A 19,072-nucleotide genomic window follows, 5' to 3' on the forward strand; every position below is an offset into this window, starting at 1 on the left:
AGAAACTGACCTGTTTATTCAGTGACAAACACTAAACATTATAAATAACAAACAGAAATGGCATAGTCAGTCAGTGAAACGTGCAAATAATATTGTAAACTGTCAGTGGAAAATCCCACAAACCCCCCAAGCTATTAGATGATTTTAATGTTTCGTGCATTAGTTACAATAATTGTATAAAAAGCCTCTCAGGTTTAAATAAATGACTATTTTAGTATCAAGTTAACATTTTAAAACAGTAAATAAAATACTCAAGTCCCCATTCTGTATCAGCAGCTTTAAACTACATTCAATTAATTTAATTTTACGAATCAACTGTTAAAGTTGTTAAAATTGCTCCCGTTATTCCATAATTTCCCTTCTGTCTACTTTCGACATGTGAAAGTTTTAAAACTGTTTTGAAGATTGACTCAAGTCAAGATTTTGCTGATTTAGGAGTATTTTAGATAAAAAGTTTATTAGGGTTGCTTGGAAGGTTCACAACGCCCTACTAGGGAAGTCTTCTGCTTTAAGATGGCGGCTGTTTACTAACGCACCTGGTTTTCAATACTTCAATGTTGCTAATGCAGTCGAGTCTGTCGTGTAGCATCTGGTTCTTTATACATATGATATCTATTAGACAAGCATGATGTTTACTCTCGGGACGCAGTGCCGTCCGTTTCTCATTGCGTCCCGAAGACCGCGCTGTGTATTAGTTCCGCTTTACTTGACATATTTCAATAACCGGAATTTGGATGTTTGTGAATTGTTCTCGAATCTTCCACGGCCGAATCGCTGAAGGATGTAATGACGTCTGGGCATGTTGTACCGTGGTTCTAATGCTGATTGCTGCGTTCCAGAAAAGTGGGACGTTGGACTTTTCCGACCTCCGACTAGGAAATTATCATTGGAACACCACTCGAACTGGGGGGTCCAAGTCGCGAAGTCGGAGAAAAAATAACTACCCCGACTTCCAAGTTGTTTCAATCTGACGTCACTGGACAAAATGGCGCTCAAGAAAACGTATTGAATGATAACACAATAATGAAGTAAATCAAGTTTATTTGAGACGCCATGTATTTTTTCTCATACAGTGAATTATCTTTGTTGCGCTATGTTTTTATATTGACGATCAGCAAAGGATGTAACTAAAAAAGGCAGTTTACAGTGTGGGCAATAATGCAGCCGTCGTTTTTCCTCTACTATTTGATCGCTTATAGGAAGGCAGGTTCGCTGGAGGTCAAAATGTCTTTGGATGGCCAAAATAAAACACACCTCGTCGCGATCAGCCATCTTTGTTGTTTACATTTGCATGGAACGCTTTGAGGTCGGAACTGGTACCATCCGAGTGGGATAAATGGGATAAAAATGGTGTGTCTTTACTCACGAGAGATAATGGCTCGTCATCCAGAATGAATTCTTCGGCAATGACTCTTGTTATTCCCTGGGCTTTGGGACTGTCGAGTGCCAGTTTGTCACGCATAGCAAAAGTTTCTGCCAGTGTTAGTTGCGTAGGACCCTTCTTTTTGTCTTCGATTTCCTTAATATACTCCTTGTATTGTTTGTGGTGGTATGTCGCTAAATGCTTGATTAGGTTGGTTGTATTAAAGTTTCTTACTGCTTTACCACCACGCTTGACTTTATTGTGGCATATGTTGCACTCTGCCTCTTCGTCTTTGTCGTCCTTTAAGGTGAAATGATCCCACACAGCTGACATTTTTACCGATAAAGTCTCTCGGTAAATTGGGAGACGGTAATGTAGTGTGTTGAAGGAGTGCCATAAAATGCGGACCAGATTTTAGGGAAACCGAAGCAAAAACTGGAAGGGATTATGTATATCGGTGCGCTGGAAAACCCGGACCGGATTTTCAAAAAAACTGGATCGGAATTTTTACGTGTCGGCCGATCCGATACCGATGTGCATTTTTTGCCCATATCGGCGTCCGATCCGATCCAAATATCGGATTGGGACATCTCTAATGTAAAGTGTCATTTATGTCCCGGGGCAAAGCTTTTGTCGACATCTGTGGTAAGCAATTCAAATCTGTTTATTTTTGTTGCACTTCAAGTGTAGGATAAATCTGTTGCTGGTGAGGTGCAATAAATATTACAAGGTTCTATAACACAACTACCTGTCTGTTTTTCTCTATTCAACTGATTCGAATACTGCTCAGAAAATTTCAAGTTCTTCGACATACAACAACTTCTTTTTAAAGTAATGGAAACACTTACTTTCCCTGCTAACTAGTTACTTTTACTATAGAGTAATTCAGTTACTAACTCAGTTACTTTTTGGAAGAAGTAGTGAGTAACTATAATTAGTTTTTCAAAGTAACATGCCCAACACTGCTCACAAGAAACTCCGCTGTGCTGTAACATGTAAATCGTCATATTTCAAGCATGTCATCATTTGTCAGGACAGTTGACGAGGCAAATTTTACGTCGGATGTCGAAAGATCGTATGTTGAGGTGCCAATGCAATGCAATAGCGCTGGCAGCAGGGTGGTGGCACCAATTTACAATACTGTATTGGCCCGAATATAAGACGGTGTTTTTTGCGTTGAAATAAGACTGAAAATGTGGGGGTCGTCTTATATTCGCGGTCTAGACATTATACCCATTCACGACGCTAGATGGCGCCAGATATCATTGAAGCGAATGCTGAACTTGAGGAGTAATGTTCTGTCATGACAGATCTCAGCTACTCTCAAGTTTAACCAGTTTGAATTATTTTATTGTAATGTATTTCCTTATTTAGATTTGTTTCAAGACTACAGTTACAGTTAGACCTCACTTTGATGGTTATTGCAGTTACTACAATTTTGTTGTTTTATGATAATAGATTGGTTTATTTACATTTCACACACTTTACACTTTAGTTTACATATTTAAATGTTCAGATATTAAGATTTGAATGAGGCAAAATAACATGCTTTTTCTCTCAAATATATTGTTATAATCATTTGTTTCAGATGTACTGAAAATTTTCAGTATAAAAATTCATTTGGTGTTCAAAAAGTACTTTTTTTCAAACTTGAGTCTTGAAAAAGAGGGGGTCATCTTATAATCAGGGCCGTCTTATTTAATTTTTGACCCAAGGGTCGGATTTCAATGAAGTGGCTCACATCCTCTATATCCTCTGCAAAGAATGACTTGTGCTACAGGTATATTTGTGCCGTTATGAGCTGAGACATCGCAATGAACAGTGCATCCATGAGTGAAGGCAGGCACACCACAAAGAACTGCATAATATCTAGTTGAATTTAAATTGTTTTCACATTTTCATTCATTTCAGTGAGAAAGGATTAAACAAGCATTGCCACGGAATGACTGAAATTCCTATTTCAATATAGCACTTCATAAACATTATTGATATGTGACATTTCTTTTATTTGTGGTCTCTCCCTGCCTTTTTTGTGTTTTCCTCCCTTCTATCAGGCTGTTTCCAGTGCGCTGTGGGGGCTGCTCCGAGACCATCTCTCCTACGGAGCTGGTTCTACGTGCTGGGCCTGCCATTTTTCACCTGCGTTGCTTCACTTGCAGCGTGTGCGGCACCCCTCTGAGGACCGGAGATCGCTGCGTGCTCAGGGAGGGTCGGCTTATGTGCACCAGGGAGGACTACCACCGTCGTACGTGTAGCCCGACTTCATCCGACACAGGTACACACTCGATCACTATCAAGCGTCAAGGGTTGAACATAACTCAGGGCTTTGATGGTCTGTTTTTTTGTCTGAATTAATGTTTGTTTAGGAAAAAGTGAGGATGTTGATGAAGATGATGAGGAAATGAAGGAGAGACTTACGCGTAGACCAACGAAATATGATGAACAGGAGAGTAAACGTCCCAAAAGACCTCGTACTATTTTGACCACCCAACAAAGACGCATCTTCAAAGCCTCCTTTGAGGTTTCATCCAAGCCGTGCCGAAAGGTAAATTCTTTACTCAATGGTTTCAATTAGGGCTGTCAAAATTAACGCATTAACGAGCGGTAATTAATTTTTAAATTAATCCCGTTAAAATATTTGACGCAATTAACGCACAAATGCCCCGCTCAAACTTATTAAAAGGACAGCAAAGTGAAAGGTGTACATGTTGTGTTTTTCGGAGTTTTGCCACCCTCTGCTGGCGGCAGACTGATTTTATAGGCTTTAGCATCCATGAGCATTGTGTAAGTAATTATTGGCATCAACAATGGCGGGCTACTAGTTTATTTTTATTATTTTTATTTATCTTTTAAGACCTACAAGTCTTTCTATCCGTAGATTGCTTTAACAGAATGTTAATAATGGTAATGCCATCTTGTTGATTTATTGTTATAATAAAGAAATACAGTACTTATGTACCGTATGTTGAATGTATATATCCATCTCGGTCTTATCTTTTCATTCCAACAATAATTTACAGATTAATATGGCATATTTTATAGATGGTTTGAATTGCGATTAATTGCGATTAATTAATTTTTGAGCTGTAATTAACTCGATTAAAAATTTTAATAGTTTGACACCCCTAGTTTCAATACTAGATTATTGAAATAGTTAACATAGGTCTTATTTAAAGTGATTGATTAGCATTCTGGATTAGGAGAGGGTGTGAACACTTTTGCAACCACATTGTCTCAGCTTTACATTTCCACTTGCTCAAAATGTTTGATTTATCCTGGCCTTTTTTATTTCACACAAAACTTGTTCCTGTATGGACATATTTTCACATGACCTTGTAATCGTTCGTTCATTCATTCATTCATCTTCTGTACCGCTTAGCTGCACGAAGGCACAAATTTTTTTAAACTTAAATGTGAAAATTTACAAGTACAGTGGTACCTCTAAATACTTCGTTCCAGGACCTTGTTTTTAAGTCAAAATTGTCGTATGTCGAGCAGGACTTTCCCATAAGAATACACAATAATTCCATTTATCCGTTCCACAGCCCGCAAACCTACAGTAAATCCTTAATGAATACTGCTGGTACTATTGCAAATAGCAATTACACAGAGCAAAACAAATAAATTATGAATAAAAATTGGAATAATAATATAATAATATTAATAATAATAATACCTATAATAATCTAATTGGGTTCTAATGTGGCGGATGTGTTTTGCGTTGTGTACATGAACGCACCGCGTGGCTGACGTGATGGTGAGATACTGTAGATGCGGTAGAGGTTTTACATTCACTTTTCATTCCGTCGTTGGTGTTAGCTGTGGCGGGCAGTAAGTGTGTTGTGTTGCATAAGTTATGAAATAAAAGATTGAAAACGTGACGAACTTGGCGATTTCTTTGGCCATGTTACAATAATAATAATTGTCATCTTAAGTTATAACAACTGGCAAACGAAGGTCGGAAGAGGACTGTCGAGATCGTAGACATGGACGCGTACACAGCGCTCATATTTTTCTATCATTTCCATCTTCATTTCAATGGTAAGAGTGACCTTTGTCTTTTTTTCACCACCTGCACCAACATTCTTGGAACCCATGTTGATCTCTGACAAGAAAATCCGGCGTGCGTCCGTCTTGCAGGTATTCGTATTGTATCGTATTTTGAGCATGTCGTCGGATGTAGAAACAAATGGCGAGTCAAATTTTATGCTGTATGTCGAAAAGATCGTGTGTCAAAGCGATCATATGTCGAGGTACCACTGTAGAAGGGTTTTAGAATTGCCTCCTAAAGCACTACATTTATCCAAATGAAGCTCCTCCACACACTTCAATATCTTGGCACCATGATACAATACAAAACAATACATTGATTACTTGAGATATGAGTAGCGATCTGACAACAGTGATCCCTTGTTTTTCGCGGTTAATGGGGACCAGAACACGGCGCCGATAAATGAAAAACCGCTAAGTAGCAAAAAAAAAAAAAAAAAAAAATTTTTTTTTTTTGTCTGTTCAATGGATATATACAGATTTAGCATTGGAAAGAGATATATCACATTTTCCCTATTTTTTCCCCAAAGTATAATTTAAAAATACTAATATATACAGATATGATGAATATATGATTTATACTGTCTAGTATAGTATATTTATGTATTGATGTATAGTGATCCCTCGGTTTTCGCGGTTAATGGTTTTCATAAATTTTTTTTGAGTGTGTGTGTGTGTGTGTTCAGTGTGTTTATTCAGATTCAGCATTGGAAAGAGTTACATATAAGACATGTTTCTTTCCCAAAATCATAAAATTATATATATATATATTAATGATTTTTTAAGCACTTCAAATGTAATATTTATGATACGTTTCAAACATGTTACTGTCCCAGCAAATTATTTTTTAAACAAGAATGAACTAGTAGAAAAATGCTTTATTAAATGCCTCATTGAGCTGCTCACTTACACACAATGAGTTGCCACTGCAACTGTTTAACAAATTAAACGATGATTGACGCATGCGGCGCTTTTGAAGTTCGTGACTTTGGCTTGATCAAACATACTCATCTGTCAATCTTCGTTATCTTAATAAGTAACTCCAGTGCACGTGCACTGCCTAACGAACAAAGAGCATGGAGAGGGAGGGAGGGAGCGAGAGTGACACAATGCAATCAGCTCTGGACAGCTCATGTTTTTTTTGTTTGTTTTTTTTTTTAATTGAAAAAAAATCCGCAACGGACTGAGGGCACAATTTGAAGTAGCGAGGGATCACTGTACATATATTTTCATTAATGGTTTTTAAGCACTTCAAATGTAATAATTATGATAAGTTTTAAACATGTTACTGTCCTACCGAATCATTTTTAAACAAGAATAATGTAGAAAAATGCTTGTCGTTATTCAATGCTTTATTGACAGAGTCCATTCAAACCCACTCACGCTGCTGACTTACATAAAATGAGTTGCCACAGCAAGTGTTTAACAAGCTAAACGATGATTGACACATGTGGCACCCTGAAGTTTCGGGTTCCAAGCCTCTCTGGCAAGATCAAACCTTAACGCACAATCATCGTTAACTTTAACAAGCAACTCCAGTGACCACGAAAAGCAGCAGGAAGGAGAGTGAGACTACGTGACTAGATCGGGACAGCTCTATAAAATACTGTATTTTTCAAGTGGAAAAAAATCTTCGATGGACCGAGGGCGTGAAGATTGAAGCGCGAAATAGTGAAGGATCACTGTAATGGGTTTTTGGGATGCATTTTTGCGGTTTTGATTCATGAGTAAAATTTGATACGTGAACTCTATGTTGAACTATAAGTGAACTCACTTCCTAATCAACCACCTAATGGAAAACGCCATTATGTTAACACATAGCATCAATGTCTCGATGCTATAACGGTGCTGCAAAACATCTAGAAAGACAATAAAACAACCCTCAAAGCATTTTCTTCTTGATTCTTTGCAAAAACAACTAATATTATCACATAACTTACAGCACATTTGAAACTCTTGCCCATTAGTGTCATAATGACTGAATTATGAACACAATTGCTCCACGTCATATAACCTTGACCTGTCGTTTAATCTCCTGACTCCTATTCCAAGGTACGGGAGACCTTGGCAGCAGACACCGGCCTTACCGTACGAGTCGTGCAGGTCTGGTTCCAGAACCAAAGAGCCAAGGTAACACACACACACTTTAAGGAAAACTCTCTCGTCACCATGCCTGAAATCAGCCCAATTATCTGAAACTGATGACATCTCAGCACACGGTGCCTCCACATGAAACCTCATATTTCCTCACAAAGTGGACTCACTTCCCTCGGTTCCCTCCAAGCACACTGAAAGATGTCCTTCATCTGATACTTCACTTTTGAAGAACCAAACTCTTAGTTTGACCTTTTTTACGGTTTGTTTTAGATGAAAAAACTGGCTAGGAGACAACAGCAGCAGGAACAAGATCAGCCAACTCAGGAGCAGCAGGAACAGCCATCACATCTCAAAGGTATCACCGTGTGATCAATATTATGTGTGATTGAAAGCATGTGACAGCACAAAACAATTGGAAGACATTTTTGTATGGTCTGTCACTCTATTGGTGTTTCAAGAAATGAGCCTTCATTTTGTGATCCCTTTGCTCTACAGCGCCCTCCAATGGTGTACCTAATACTCAACTAGAGCACATGGGGCCTTCCTACTCTCATGGCCAGCATCAGCAGCAGATGGGATTCACTGGAGTGGAGCAGCAAGACTTTGACCCGGACCACTTTAGACAGGGCCTGACCCCACCTCAGATGCCAGGAGATCACATGCACCCCTACGGTAACCATAACTACAGGCTTTTACTTGTGATTGTTGCCGTTGTTATTATTATAAATAGTGATAACTATGGAGGTAGATTTGTGTCTTTATTATTCAATCAAATAAAAAGTTGCTTCAATCGAAAAATATATTTTCAATCAAAGAAAACGTCACTTCAATCAAAAAAATTTTTTGAATGCAAACATAAATTTGAAACTCAAAAAAATATATTTGAAAACTATTTTTCTTTGAATGAAACTTTTTTTGATTAAAGTCAAGTTTTTTTTTTGATTGAAACACCATTTTTGATAGAAGTCATGTAATTTTGCGTTTGGAACACATTTTGGCTAGGACATTGGTGTCTTTATTATTCAATCAAAAAATAAGTTGCTTCAAACAAAAAAATATATGTTTTCAAAAGAAAAACCACTTCAATCAAAAAATTTTAAAAAATTCAATCGTAGAAAAAAAGGTATGAATGTGAAAAAATATTTGAGACTCAGAAATTCGCATTTGAACACTTTATTTTTCATTCAAACAGTTTTCTTTGATTGAAGCAATCCTTTTTGTGTTTGAGCCATATTAGGGGTAGGACATTTGTGTCTAAATCATTCAATCGCAATAAAAGTTGCTTTAATCAAAAAAACTATTTTTAATCAAAGAAAAAATCATTTGCAAAAATCAATATTTTTTGAAAATATATTTATTTGAAATATATTTTTTATTGAAGTGTCACTTTTTTTGAAAAGCAAAAAGCAAAAAAACTTTTTTTTTTTCCAAAGTGGAAAACGTTTTGAACACACTTTTTTTTTTTGAAGTGGAAAAAGTTTTGAAGGCACTTTTTTTCCGATTGAATCATTTTGACACAAAGATTCAACTTCAACGCTAATTCCGGTGTGTTTGAGTGGCAGGTGATTACGCCAATGGCATAAAAGTATGAACCATGATTATAAAACGACCCCCTCTTTTTCAAGACTCAAGTTTGAAAAAAGACTTTTTAAACACCAAATTAATTTTTATACAGAAAATAATTACAGTAAATCCGAAACAAATGTTTATAACAATATATTTGACAGAAAAAGCAAGTTATTTTGCCACATTCAAATCTTAACATGTGAACATTTAAATATGTAAACTAAAGTGCAATAACATTCGTAAATGAATGGCTTCTGGTTTTTTTAATGTAAATAAACCAATCTATTGTGATAAAACAACAAAATTGCAATAACTGCATTAACCATCAAAGTGAAGTCTAACTGTAACTGTTGTCTTGAAACACATCTGAATAAGGAAAAACACTGCAATAAAAAATTGCAAACTGGTTTAACTTGAGAGAAGCTGAGATCCGTCATGACAGAACATCGCTTCAATGATATTTGGCGCCTTCTAGCGTCGTAAATGGGGAGAGTAGCTGAGATCTGTAATGACAGAACATCGCTTCAATGATATCTGGCGCCATCTAGCGCCGTGAATGGGTATAATGTCTAGACCGCGAATATAAGACGACTCCCTCTTTTTCAGTCTTATTTCAATGCAAAAAACACCGTCTTATATTCGGGCCAATACGGTCAACTAGACACCCTCACTTGATCAAGTCATAGTTGTATTAAGTACCGTATTTTGCGTACTAAAAGTCGCAGTTTTTTTTTCTTCATACTTGGGCCGGGGGTGCGACTTGTGTGTAAAATTATCAACACATTACAGTGGTACCTCGACAAACGATCAAATTGACGTACGATCCTTTCGAGATCCGACGTAAAATATGATTCGTCATTTGTCTTGACACATGACGACATGCTCGAAATAGGACGATTTACGACAGCATCACAATTTCATTGTTTGTTAAAATGTGTATTTTGGGGCAAATCTGGCTTCATATACGACCATTTCGACTTACAAACCAGGTCCTGGAAAATTGAATTCCTATGTCCACTGTATCATTTCACGTTATTTTCACACTAAACCGCAAGAGGAAACGGTTTCATTGGATTTAGTGATTTAGAGTGACACTGATGGTTTGGTAAACATGTTAGCGTGTTCTTTATGCTATAGTTATCTGAATAACTTAAAAGCCATGTTACGTTACCCTACCGGGCGTGTTCTCACTTCGTTGCTTATGCATCATGTAACGTTAGCATTAGGGCTGCAGCAATCGATTACTAATAATGTATTATTATTATCGATTAGTTAGTTCGAAAAATCAGATTTCAAACATTTAATGTGTTGCAGAATACATTTTAGGGGATGTAAAACAAGGGAAAATGTATTTATGCTTGCAATAAGTTTTGTTCTAACTAAACTCATCCTACAAAAAAAAAAAAACCTGGTAAATATACTTCTGAACCAAGTAACGAATGCATAAGATACATATTAGCTCAAACAAAAACTTACCTTATGTTGGTTTTAATAGGGAGCAGCTGGATTCAGCCATGTTAGATGAGTTGTCATATTCACTGTTGCCACTAGAGGGCAGTGTATCCACACAAATCAACAAAACTAAATGCAAACACTTTCAAAACAAACCATGACAACGCCACTCTATTTTTTTCCCATGTGGCATTCTTTTTGCCATGTGGCAAAATTGATTTTACTAATTGGGAAAATGGATATTGCTGTGTGGCATTTTTTTTGCCATGTGGCAAAATTTATTTTGCCATGTGGCATTTTTTTTTCACCATGTGGCACAATGGATTTTGCCATGTGGCATTTTTTTTTTTTTTGCCATGTGGCAAAATGGATTTTGCCATGTGGCATTTTTTTGCAATGTGGCAAAATGAATTTTGGTTTGTCGCATTTTTTTTGGGGGGGGGGGGCATTTTTGGGGGGTACATGGCAGTTTTGACGGGAATGCGCGTCCAAATTTTCAATTCATTTTAAATGGCAGAAAAACGTGTGGCTGTGATTTTTTACCACACACTTTATATTAGAGCGCATTAAAATTCAACTGACACCCAAGTCAGACTACGCCATTGACGGGTATGCACGTCCAAATTTTCCATTAATATTAAATGGCAGAAAAACATGTTTGGCTGTGAATTTTGAACATACACTTAGCATTACAGCGCATTGACATTCAACTGGCTCCCAAGTCAGGCTAGGTACGTTCAAATTTTCCATTCATTTTAAATGGCAGAAAAACGTGAGGCTGTGATTTTTGACCATACACTTAGCATTACAGCGCATTGACATTCAACTGGCAACTAAGTCAGGCTGTGCCATTGATGGCTATGCATGTCCAAATTTTCCAAAAACCAAATCCATTTTGCCACATACAAAAAATCCATTTTGCCACATGGCAAAAAATGCCACGTGGCAAAATGCATTTTGCCACCTGGCAAAAAAAAAAAAGCCACATGGCAAAATCCATTTTGCCACATGGCAAATACCACTTTTGGTCTCGCTGTCTCTCCAAAAATGTAACAACATGATGGAGTTCTTATGTACAAATTCCGAAATGTAAATGTATGAAATCTTTCACCAACAAAAATAGTTAATAATATCAAAATTACTTTGTATTTTGAATTGCTTTTAGGTTCGTGCTTTTCAATTATATTCTGTTAATTTTTCTGTTATAATACACTTTGTCACATTTCCTCTTATTAGTGTGTAACTTTCTTTTGTCTCTCTAGCTCCATCTCTTGTAGCCTCTCCTCATCCCTGTGCAAAAATATGGCTCTTGAGGACTTGTTTATGCTCATCATATCGTTTGCTTGGTGCAAAAAAGCCTGACACCATAGCAACAATGAGATTGCCACTGCCACCTACTGTAGTGGATGTGCAATTAAAGTATGGCCAACAACAACAACAAAAAAGCACGTTTGCAAGAGTCACAAGTGACTCCCACCGCCATTTCAATCGAAGTTTTGAGTTTTGATCAATTTCGATTTGACTTATATTTGAAATGCGTATATATTAACTTTGAAGCTTAAAACATCACTAAAAATCACTTGTTAGATTTTGTATTTCTTATTTTTTCTTCTGATTTAGGTTTGCAGGCTCTTTACGGCGACACTATGGACACGGACTGCACATCATTGGGCGACGCCTCCTCTCTCCTCACTCCCATCGATTGCCTCTACTCCATGCAGGACTCTTACTTCACCTCCTGAGGGTGACATTTATCCTGTCCACGTTTTATTTTCCACAAAGATCATGCAACATCGACAAACGGGTGCGCAAATACACTGTGACACTTACTCAATACTGCAGACGACTTCACAATGCTTGAATGCCACATGACGAGATTACGAAGACATAGCTCTTTGAATGTGTATTTATTCTTGTAGCGTGTGCTCATTTTGGAATGATTGTACTATGATCAATAAATAAACATGAACACAGTCCAATGTAGTCATTTCTGGCAGCGGTCCTGAGGAGAGGGCTTTTTGGATGATGCGAAGACCGCTCGCTTCCTTGCCCTCGGCGCGAACCCGTCTCTTGTTTCTCTCCCGCTATGAAACGAGACCTGGCCGCGCAGAGAGCGCAAGTCAATAGTCAAAAACAATCCAAGTGTCTGTCAGCATGCTGTGCTTCTGCCAAAACAGTGTGCAGCAGAGTGTGTAGTGGGGCCCCTCTTTTGTGGCCCGTTGTCTGGAACTCAAGTATCACGATGACTCTTTATCTTTTTAACTAGATGAGGGGTTCTCTAAATTTGTGGGATTTTTTTCAAGGACCACCTCAAATGAAAACACGAGCCTTTCTTGGGCTCTCATTTAAATACGGTGAAGTAAAAAATATACATATATCAACACAGCATTATTGAGAGCGATAACAAGAGTTTAAATAATCCTATTTTTTATTGATACCTTATATTAAAAAAATGTAAATATTAGGGATGTCCCGATCCAGTTTTTTGCACTTCCTATCCGATACCGATATTGTTTTGCACTTCCGATCCGACGATCCGATACCGAAACCGGCCTATATGAGCATGTGTTAAAGTCTAAAGTTATTTAGCCTCCTTACTTAGTTGTGAGACTCATGTTGAAAAAGGTTTTACTACTCTTGATAACAACTAGCCAGCTGAATTAGGTGAGTTTGAATAACACACAACGGTTGGTAACAAGAAACAGCTGTTTATTCAGTGACAAAAACAAAACATTATAAATAACAAATAGAAATGGCATAGTCAGTCAGTAAAACGTGCAAATAATATTGTAAACTGTCTTAAAAGAGCAAAACACACAAACACTCTCAGTGGAAAATCCCACAAACCCCCCAAGCTATTCGATGCTTTTAATGTTTCGTGCATTATTTACAAAAATTGTATAAAAAGCCTCTCAGGTTTAAATAAACGACTATTTCAGTATCAAATTAACATTTTAAAACAGTAAATAAAATACTCAAGTCCCCATTCTGTATCAGCAGTTTTAAACTACATTCAATTCATTTAATTTTGCGAATCAACTGTTAAAGTTCCAAAATTTCCCTTCTGTCTACTTTCGACGTGAAAGTTTTAAAACTGTTTTGAAGATAGATTCAAGTCATGATTTTTCCGATTTTGGAGTATTTTAGATGGCGGCTGTTTACTAACGCAACTAGTTTTCAATACTTCAATGTTGCTAACGCCGTCGAGTCTGTCGTTTTGCATCTAGTTCTATATACATATGATATCTATTATCTATAGTAAAACGATGTTGACATAGTTTGTAGCGGCTGTCAGCAGCAGTCAGGTATTCTTGTGTTTTTTATCCAGCGGCATGAGTTGAGCTAAAGCCGTGCGTTGAGCTTTGGCATTACCCGGGTCTATGACAAGCATGTTCACTCTCGGGACGAAATACGGTCCGTTTCTCATTGCGTCCCGAAGACCGCGCTGTGTATTAGTTCCACTGTACTTGACATATTTCGATAATCGGAATTTGGATGTTTGTGAATCGTTCTCAAATCTCCCACGGCCGAATCACTCAAGGATGTAATGGCGGCTGGGCATGTTGTACCGTGGTTCTAAGTGTTGGATGGTGTGTCTTTACTCACGAGAGATAATGGCTCGTCATCCAGAATGAATTCTTCGGCAATGACTCTTGTTATTCCCTGGGCTTTGGGACTGTCGAGTGCCAGTTTGTCACACATAGCAAAAGTTTCTGCCAGTGTTAGTTGCGTAGGACCTTTCTTTTTGTCTTCGGTTTTCTTAACATACTTCTTATATTGTTTGTGGTGGTATTTCGCTAAATGCTTGTTTAGGTTGGTTGTATTAAAACTTCTTACAGCGTTACCACCACGCTTGACTTTATTGTACTCTGCCTCTTCGTCTTTGTTGTCCTTTAAGGTGAAATGATCCCACACAGCTGACATTTTTACCGATTAAAGTCTCTCGGTAAATTGGGAGACGGTAATGTAAATGTAGTGTGTTGAAGGTGTGCCGTAAAATGCGGACCGGATTTTAGGGAAACCAAAGCAAAAACTGGAATGGATTATGTAAATCGGTGCACTGGAAAACCCGAACCGGACTTAAAAAAACAAAAACTGGATCGGAAGTCTGGATCGGAATTTTTCCGTGTTGGTCGATCCGATACCGATGCGCATTTTTTTGCCCATATCGGCGTCCGATCCGATATATAATACAATGTATAGACTTGTTTAAAAATAATTAAAATGAAAATATGAAACTATGCATTAATTGAAGATAATATCAAGATGAAAAAAAATCTAAAATAATGGTTGTGGTTGAAGTAAAAGTACAGATACAGGGTAAAAAAATTAAGTAAAAGTACAAGTGTCTGAGAGACAAATTACTCAAAGAAAAGTACAAAAGTACTTGCTTTACAATTTACAAGTAAAAAGTGAAAGTATTTTCTCCTGATGCAGACATGTGATATATATTTTTTAAATATATTACGTAACCGTGCAGAATGGAAAACATAAAACTGACTGCACTGTAGACAGAAGCTTAACAAGCTAAAAAAAAAAAACTTAATGGCAGATTGCAAGCCACTATCAGGTGCATACCCCCACCTATTGTACAAGAGTGTGCAGCAACCATTTGAAGGCACGCTGCTCTGTTGTTTTTTTTATTGGTCAATATCTTGTGCACCTGCCTAATCTTGCTTGTACTTATGTCATACCTGTCAAGTTGCACAGTTTCGGGGAAATTTGTACAAGTGAGCATGATTTTTAAATGTGTACTTAAAAATATGTACGTTGTTCGCGCATTACGTTTTTTTTTTTCTCCGTTCGAATTTTGTCATCGTTTCGGCAACAAGACAATGTGCGTTACTAAGTTGGTTGAATGACGCAAGAAAAGTCAGAGACACGGAGAGAGAAGAGCCGGAGTAGGAAGGAGGAAAGAGATGTGACGCTGTTGCAAACGCGATGCTAGGCTAGGTGGCTCCAATACTACGCCGAAAATAGAAGGGAACTACTGCAAAAACGGGAGTAATTTTAACAACTTTTACGGTTGATTCACAACATTAAATGACTTCCAAACATAGCAAAGGTTACCATTTTATTTTATTTCGTTTCTTTTTTTTTTTTTTAAATGGAAAAAAAAAACAGCCTATTGCTGATCATTTCTCAGAATTAGCAAAAGAAATGTTCCCTGACTCAAAGATTGCATCGGTAAGTTAATTTCATCAATTGACTTTTTAAATTTATAATTGGACACACAAACGAACTACCTTCAAGTCAAACTGAATTGCGAGCTGAAATGCAGCCATCAAATTGCAAATTGTGTTCAGGAACAAATTGGTAGAATAAAATCTCCGCTTTCGTCACTTTTCATTCTGCACACTTCATCTTTATGACCAGTGTTGTTATTTTTACTTTTAAAAAGTAATTAATTACAGTTTGAAATTACTTCTCCCAAAAAGTAGTTGAGTTTGTAACTCAGTTCCCTGAAAGTAAGAGAAATTAGTTACTTGGCAAAGTAACTGGTGTTACTTTTCATGTTTTTTCTTTCATTAAAAAAAAAAAAACAAAACAAGAAAAAACAGTAATCTTTGCTATGTTTAGAAGTCATTTATTGTTGTGAATAAACCGTTAAAGTTGTTAAAATTGCTCCCGTTTTTGCATTAGTTCCCTTCCATCTACTTTTGACATGTGAAAGTTTTAAAACTGTTTCATCATTTGCCGATTTAGGAGTATTTTAGATAAAAAGTTACTTAGGTTCGCTAGGAAGGTTCACTACAACAGCCTTTCTGAGAAGTCTACTGCTTTAAAATGGCGGCTGTTTACTAACGCCGCCGAGTCTGTCATTTCATATGTAATTCTATATACATGTGATATCTAGGCGTAGATCGTAAGCTGTTGGCTACAGTCAGGAAATATTGGAGCCATCTAGCCTAGCATCACGTTTGCTATAGCGTCACAACAAACACTCCTCTCTATGTCTCTGGATTTTCTCGTGTCATTCAACCAACGTAGTAACGAATAGTAACGCATTGTCTCTTTGCCGAAACGGTGATAAAATGCGAACGGAGAAAAAAACTAATTCACGACAAACGTAAAGATTTTGAACGTATGCCATACACATTTAAAAATCAGTGCTCACTTGTACAAATTACGCCCAAACCGTACAACTTGACAGGTATGCAATGGTAACCAGAGAATTAAATTAAGTTTCCATTGATTGTATGAATAAATGGTTCTTCAGCAAAGTGTATTCATCTGTGCTCCCGCCGTAACAGCATGAAGCCAATTATAGTGCTTAATAGACAGAAGAGATGTGTGTGTGTGTGTGTGTGCTTTCTTGGCATGGACGCAGCAATAAATAACCAGACCGCTGACAGGAAACTGTCTGCTATCATGAGCATAATAACGAGGTTATCGGCGCCTGCTGTGACCATCATAGCGACGTGGGTTTTGTTACCAAAGCACTCACCATCACTGCTGGCAAATTAAGGGCCGCCCTGGGGTGGGGGGCAGGGGGTGGAATAGTGGTACCTTGACACAAGTCACTGATGCCTAAAGTGACCCTCTGTCAATTGTTTTCTTCGTGTGTGCGTGTAGAAAGTCTGCTCGTGTGAAATTCTGGCATTTAAAAAGTACTAGTATTACCTTTTCCCCCGTCGTTTTTATGTTTGTGGCTAGGGCTACGCAGGGGTGAAAGTGGCTAGAATTTCTTGCCGGAACTCCCCGACGTGAAGGTCGCCACAGAGCCAGAAATTTTATTTATTTTTTTCCTTTATTATTATTATTTTTTGTTTTGTTTTGGTGTCAAACTTCTTAAACTACTGAAATGCGAAGAAAACTGTTTTAGCACAGTTATTTCTATAACACATACAAAAACTGATTTTCATTCAAAATTGTATTTTTTCAATGATTTGCAAAATAAAATGTAACAAAAACAGCAATAATCCCAACCTCCATCTCCTAGTTTTTAATTTTCCCTAATTTCCTCACATACTAAATGGCAAATCTCAGTTTTAACTACTTAAGAGGACGCATATTAAAATTGAAGTTATTCAGAAAAATAAGTACAAATGACTTATATCATGCAGAGTGAAATGAAATATACTAGTATTTTGAATATTGTGCAAACATTTACTTTTTTAAATCATAAGGAAATTGATAAGTATCCTAACATAAATGAACAAATACTGTATAAGTCCAAAGTTCACATTGACAGCTAAGATGTTCTGAACCTCCCCATCAGAGCAAATAAAACTAGAAACTGCTGCTGGATGTGGTAGGGCATGCTCGGGTTGGGGGTTCCGGTGCGGCGGCGTAGGGTTGGTCGCCAACGGGCTTACACTCATAAGAGATTCACACGATTACTGGGTTCTAGATCACAGAACTGATTTGTGTACACTCTACCCCTTTCAATCACTTAGCTTATAGTCTTATAGACACCCCCACCCCCATTCTCCTCTTTCACTGGCCAATTGGCCCCAACATGGTGTAAACCGGAAATACATCTCGCTGACGATAGCACCAGCATATTAGTAACTAGTTTAGATGTTCAATGTATTTCTTGTTGTTTGTGTATGTGTTTTTTTTCTTTCTTCTCTTGTATTTCTTTTCTTCTGTCCCCCCATAATCCCTTCCTGTTCGCTGCTTTGTCATAATAAAAAGGTATTTTGAATGATCACAATGGGAGTATGTCAGACTCTCCATGTGAAACATTAAAACTGTTCAGAATCCGGGCACTTAGACTTCCATTCTCTGTGTCAAACAGCTGAACAGGACAGGTTTAAAAAAAAAACAAAACTAGAAACTGCAATTTCAGATGAAATTACTTCTGGTCTTTGCCATGTGAAGATACAGATCTTAGCCCCAGCCTAGGTTAGTTTGGGGACAATTTGGGGACAATATCAGGTCACTTCCTGTCTATTTGGGGACATTTATGGGGTCTGGGATAATGATATCAGGTCATTTGGGAACATTTGGGAGGCGTGGCCTATAATCAGGTCATTTGGGAGCATTTGGGGGCGTGGCCTAACCATATCAGGTCATTTGGGAACATTTAGGGGGCGTGGCCGGATCATATCAGGTCATTTGGGAACATTTAGGGGGCGTCGCCTGGTCATAGAGTCATTTGGGAACATTTGGGGGGCGTGTCCTATTGATATCTGGTTATTTCCTGTTGATTTGGGGACAAAATTGGGACGTTCATAGCCATCAATGGCATCCAAGTACAATGGCATCTATAGAATGGACAAACATGCGCGTCAATGGCGTTAAACAGAGGAAATGCCATTGGAAATGAATGGAAAATTTGGACGTCCATGTCCGTCATTGGTAGCACTCTATAAGCGTCAATGGAAGCGGGGAAGTTTGGGGGACACGTCCTTTTGATATCTGGTAAATAAGCCTCCTCAACTTTTTCATTGCTCTTAAAGATTTGATCCATTTTATGTTGCATTGCCCTTTTTTTGTCGCATCAATTCAACCTTTTTTTTTTTTTTTTTTTGCTGTTCCAGAAAATAACTTTTTTTTTTGTTGCTGTTCCAGAAAACAACTTAATTTTTTTGTTGC

General features: G+C 37.6%; 1 protein-coding gene across 2 annotated transcripts in view; it reads left to right on the forward strand.

The window, feature by feature from the left end:
- Positions 1-12,300, forward strand: part of lmx1a (LIM homeobox transcription factor 1, alpha) — a 30,785-nt gene extending 18,485 nt beyond the window's left edge. For both annotated transcript variants that reach the window (XM_057840565.1, XM_057840566.1), the window contains 6 exons: positions 3,418-3,638; positions 3,730-3,908; positions 7,466-7,543; positions 7,781-7,865; positions 8,006-8,182; positions 12,149-12,300. In XM_057840565.1, coding sequence (XP_057696548.1) covers positions 3,418-3,638; positions 3,730-3,908; positions 7,466-7,543; positions 7,781-7,865; positions 8,006-8,182; positions 12,149-12,270 — 862 coding nt within the window. In that variant the 3' untranslated portion in view covers positions 12,271-12,300. The remainder of the gene's footprint in view (positions 1-3,417; positions 3,639-3,729; positions 3,909-7,465; positions 7,544-7,780; positions 7,866-8,005; positions 8,183-12,148) is intronic.
- The last annotated feature ends 6,772 nt before the right edge of the window (positions 12,301-19,072 follow it).

This window comes from Corythoichthys intestinalis, chromosome 7 (genome assembly GCF_030265065.1).
Source record: "Corythoichthys intestinalis isolate RoL2023-P3 chromosome 7, ASM3026506v1, whole genome shotgun sequence".
NCBI classification, from domain to species: Eukaryota; Metazoa; Chordata; class Actinopteri; order Syngnathiformes; family Syngnathidae; genus Corythoichthys; species Corythoichthys intestinalis.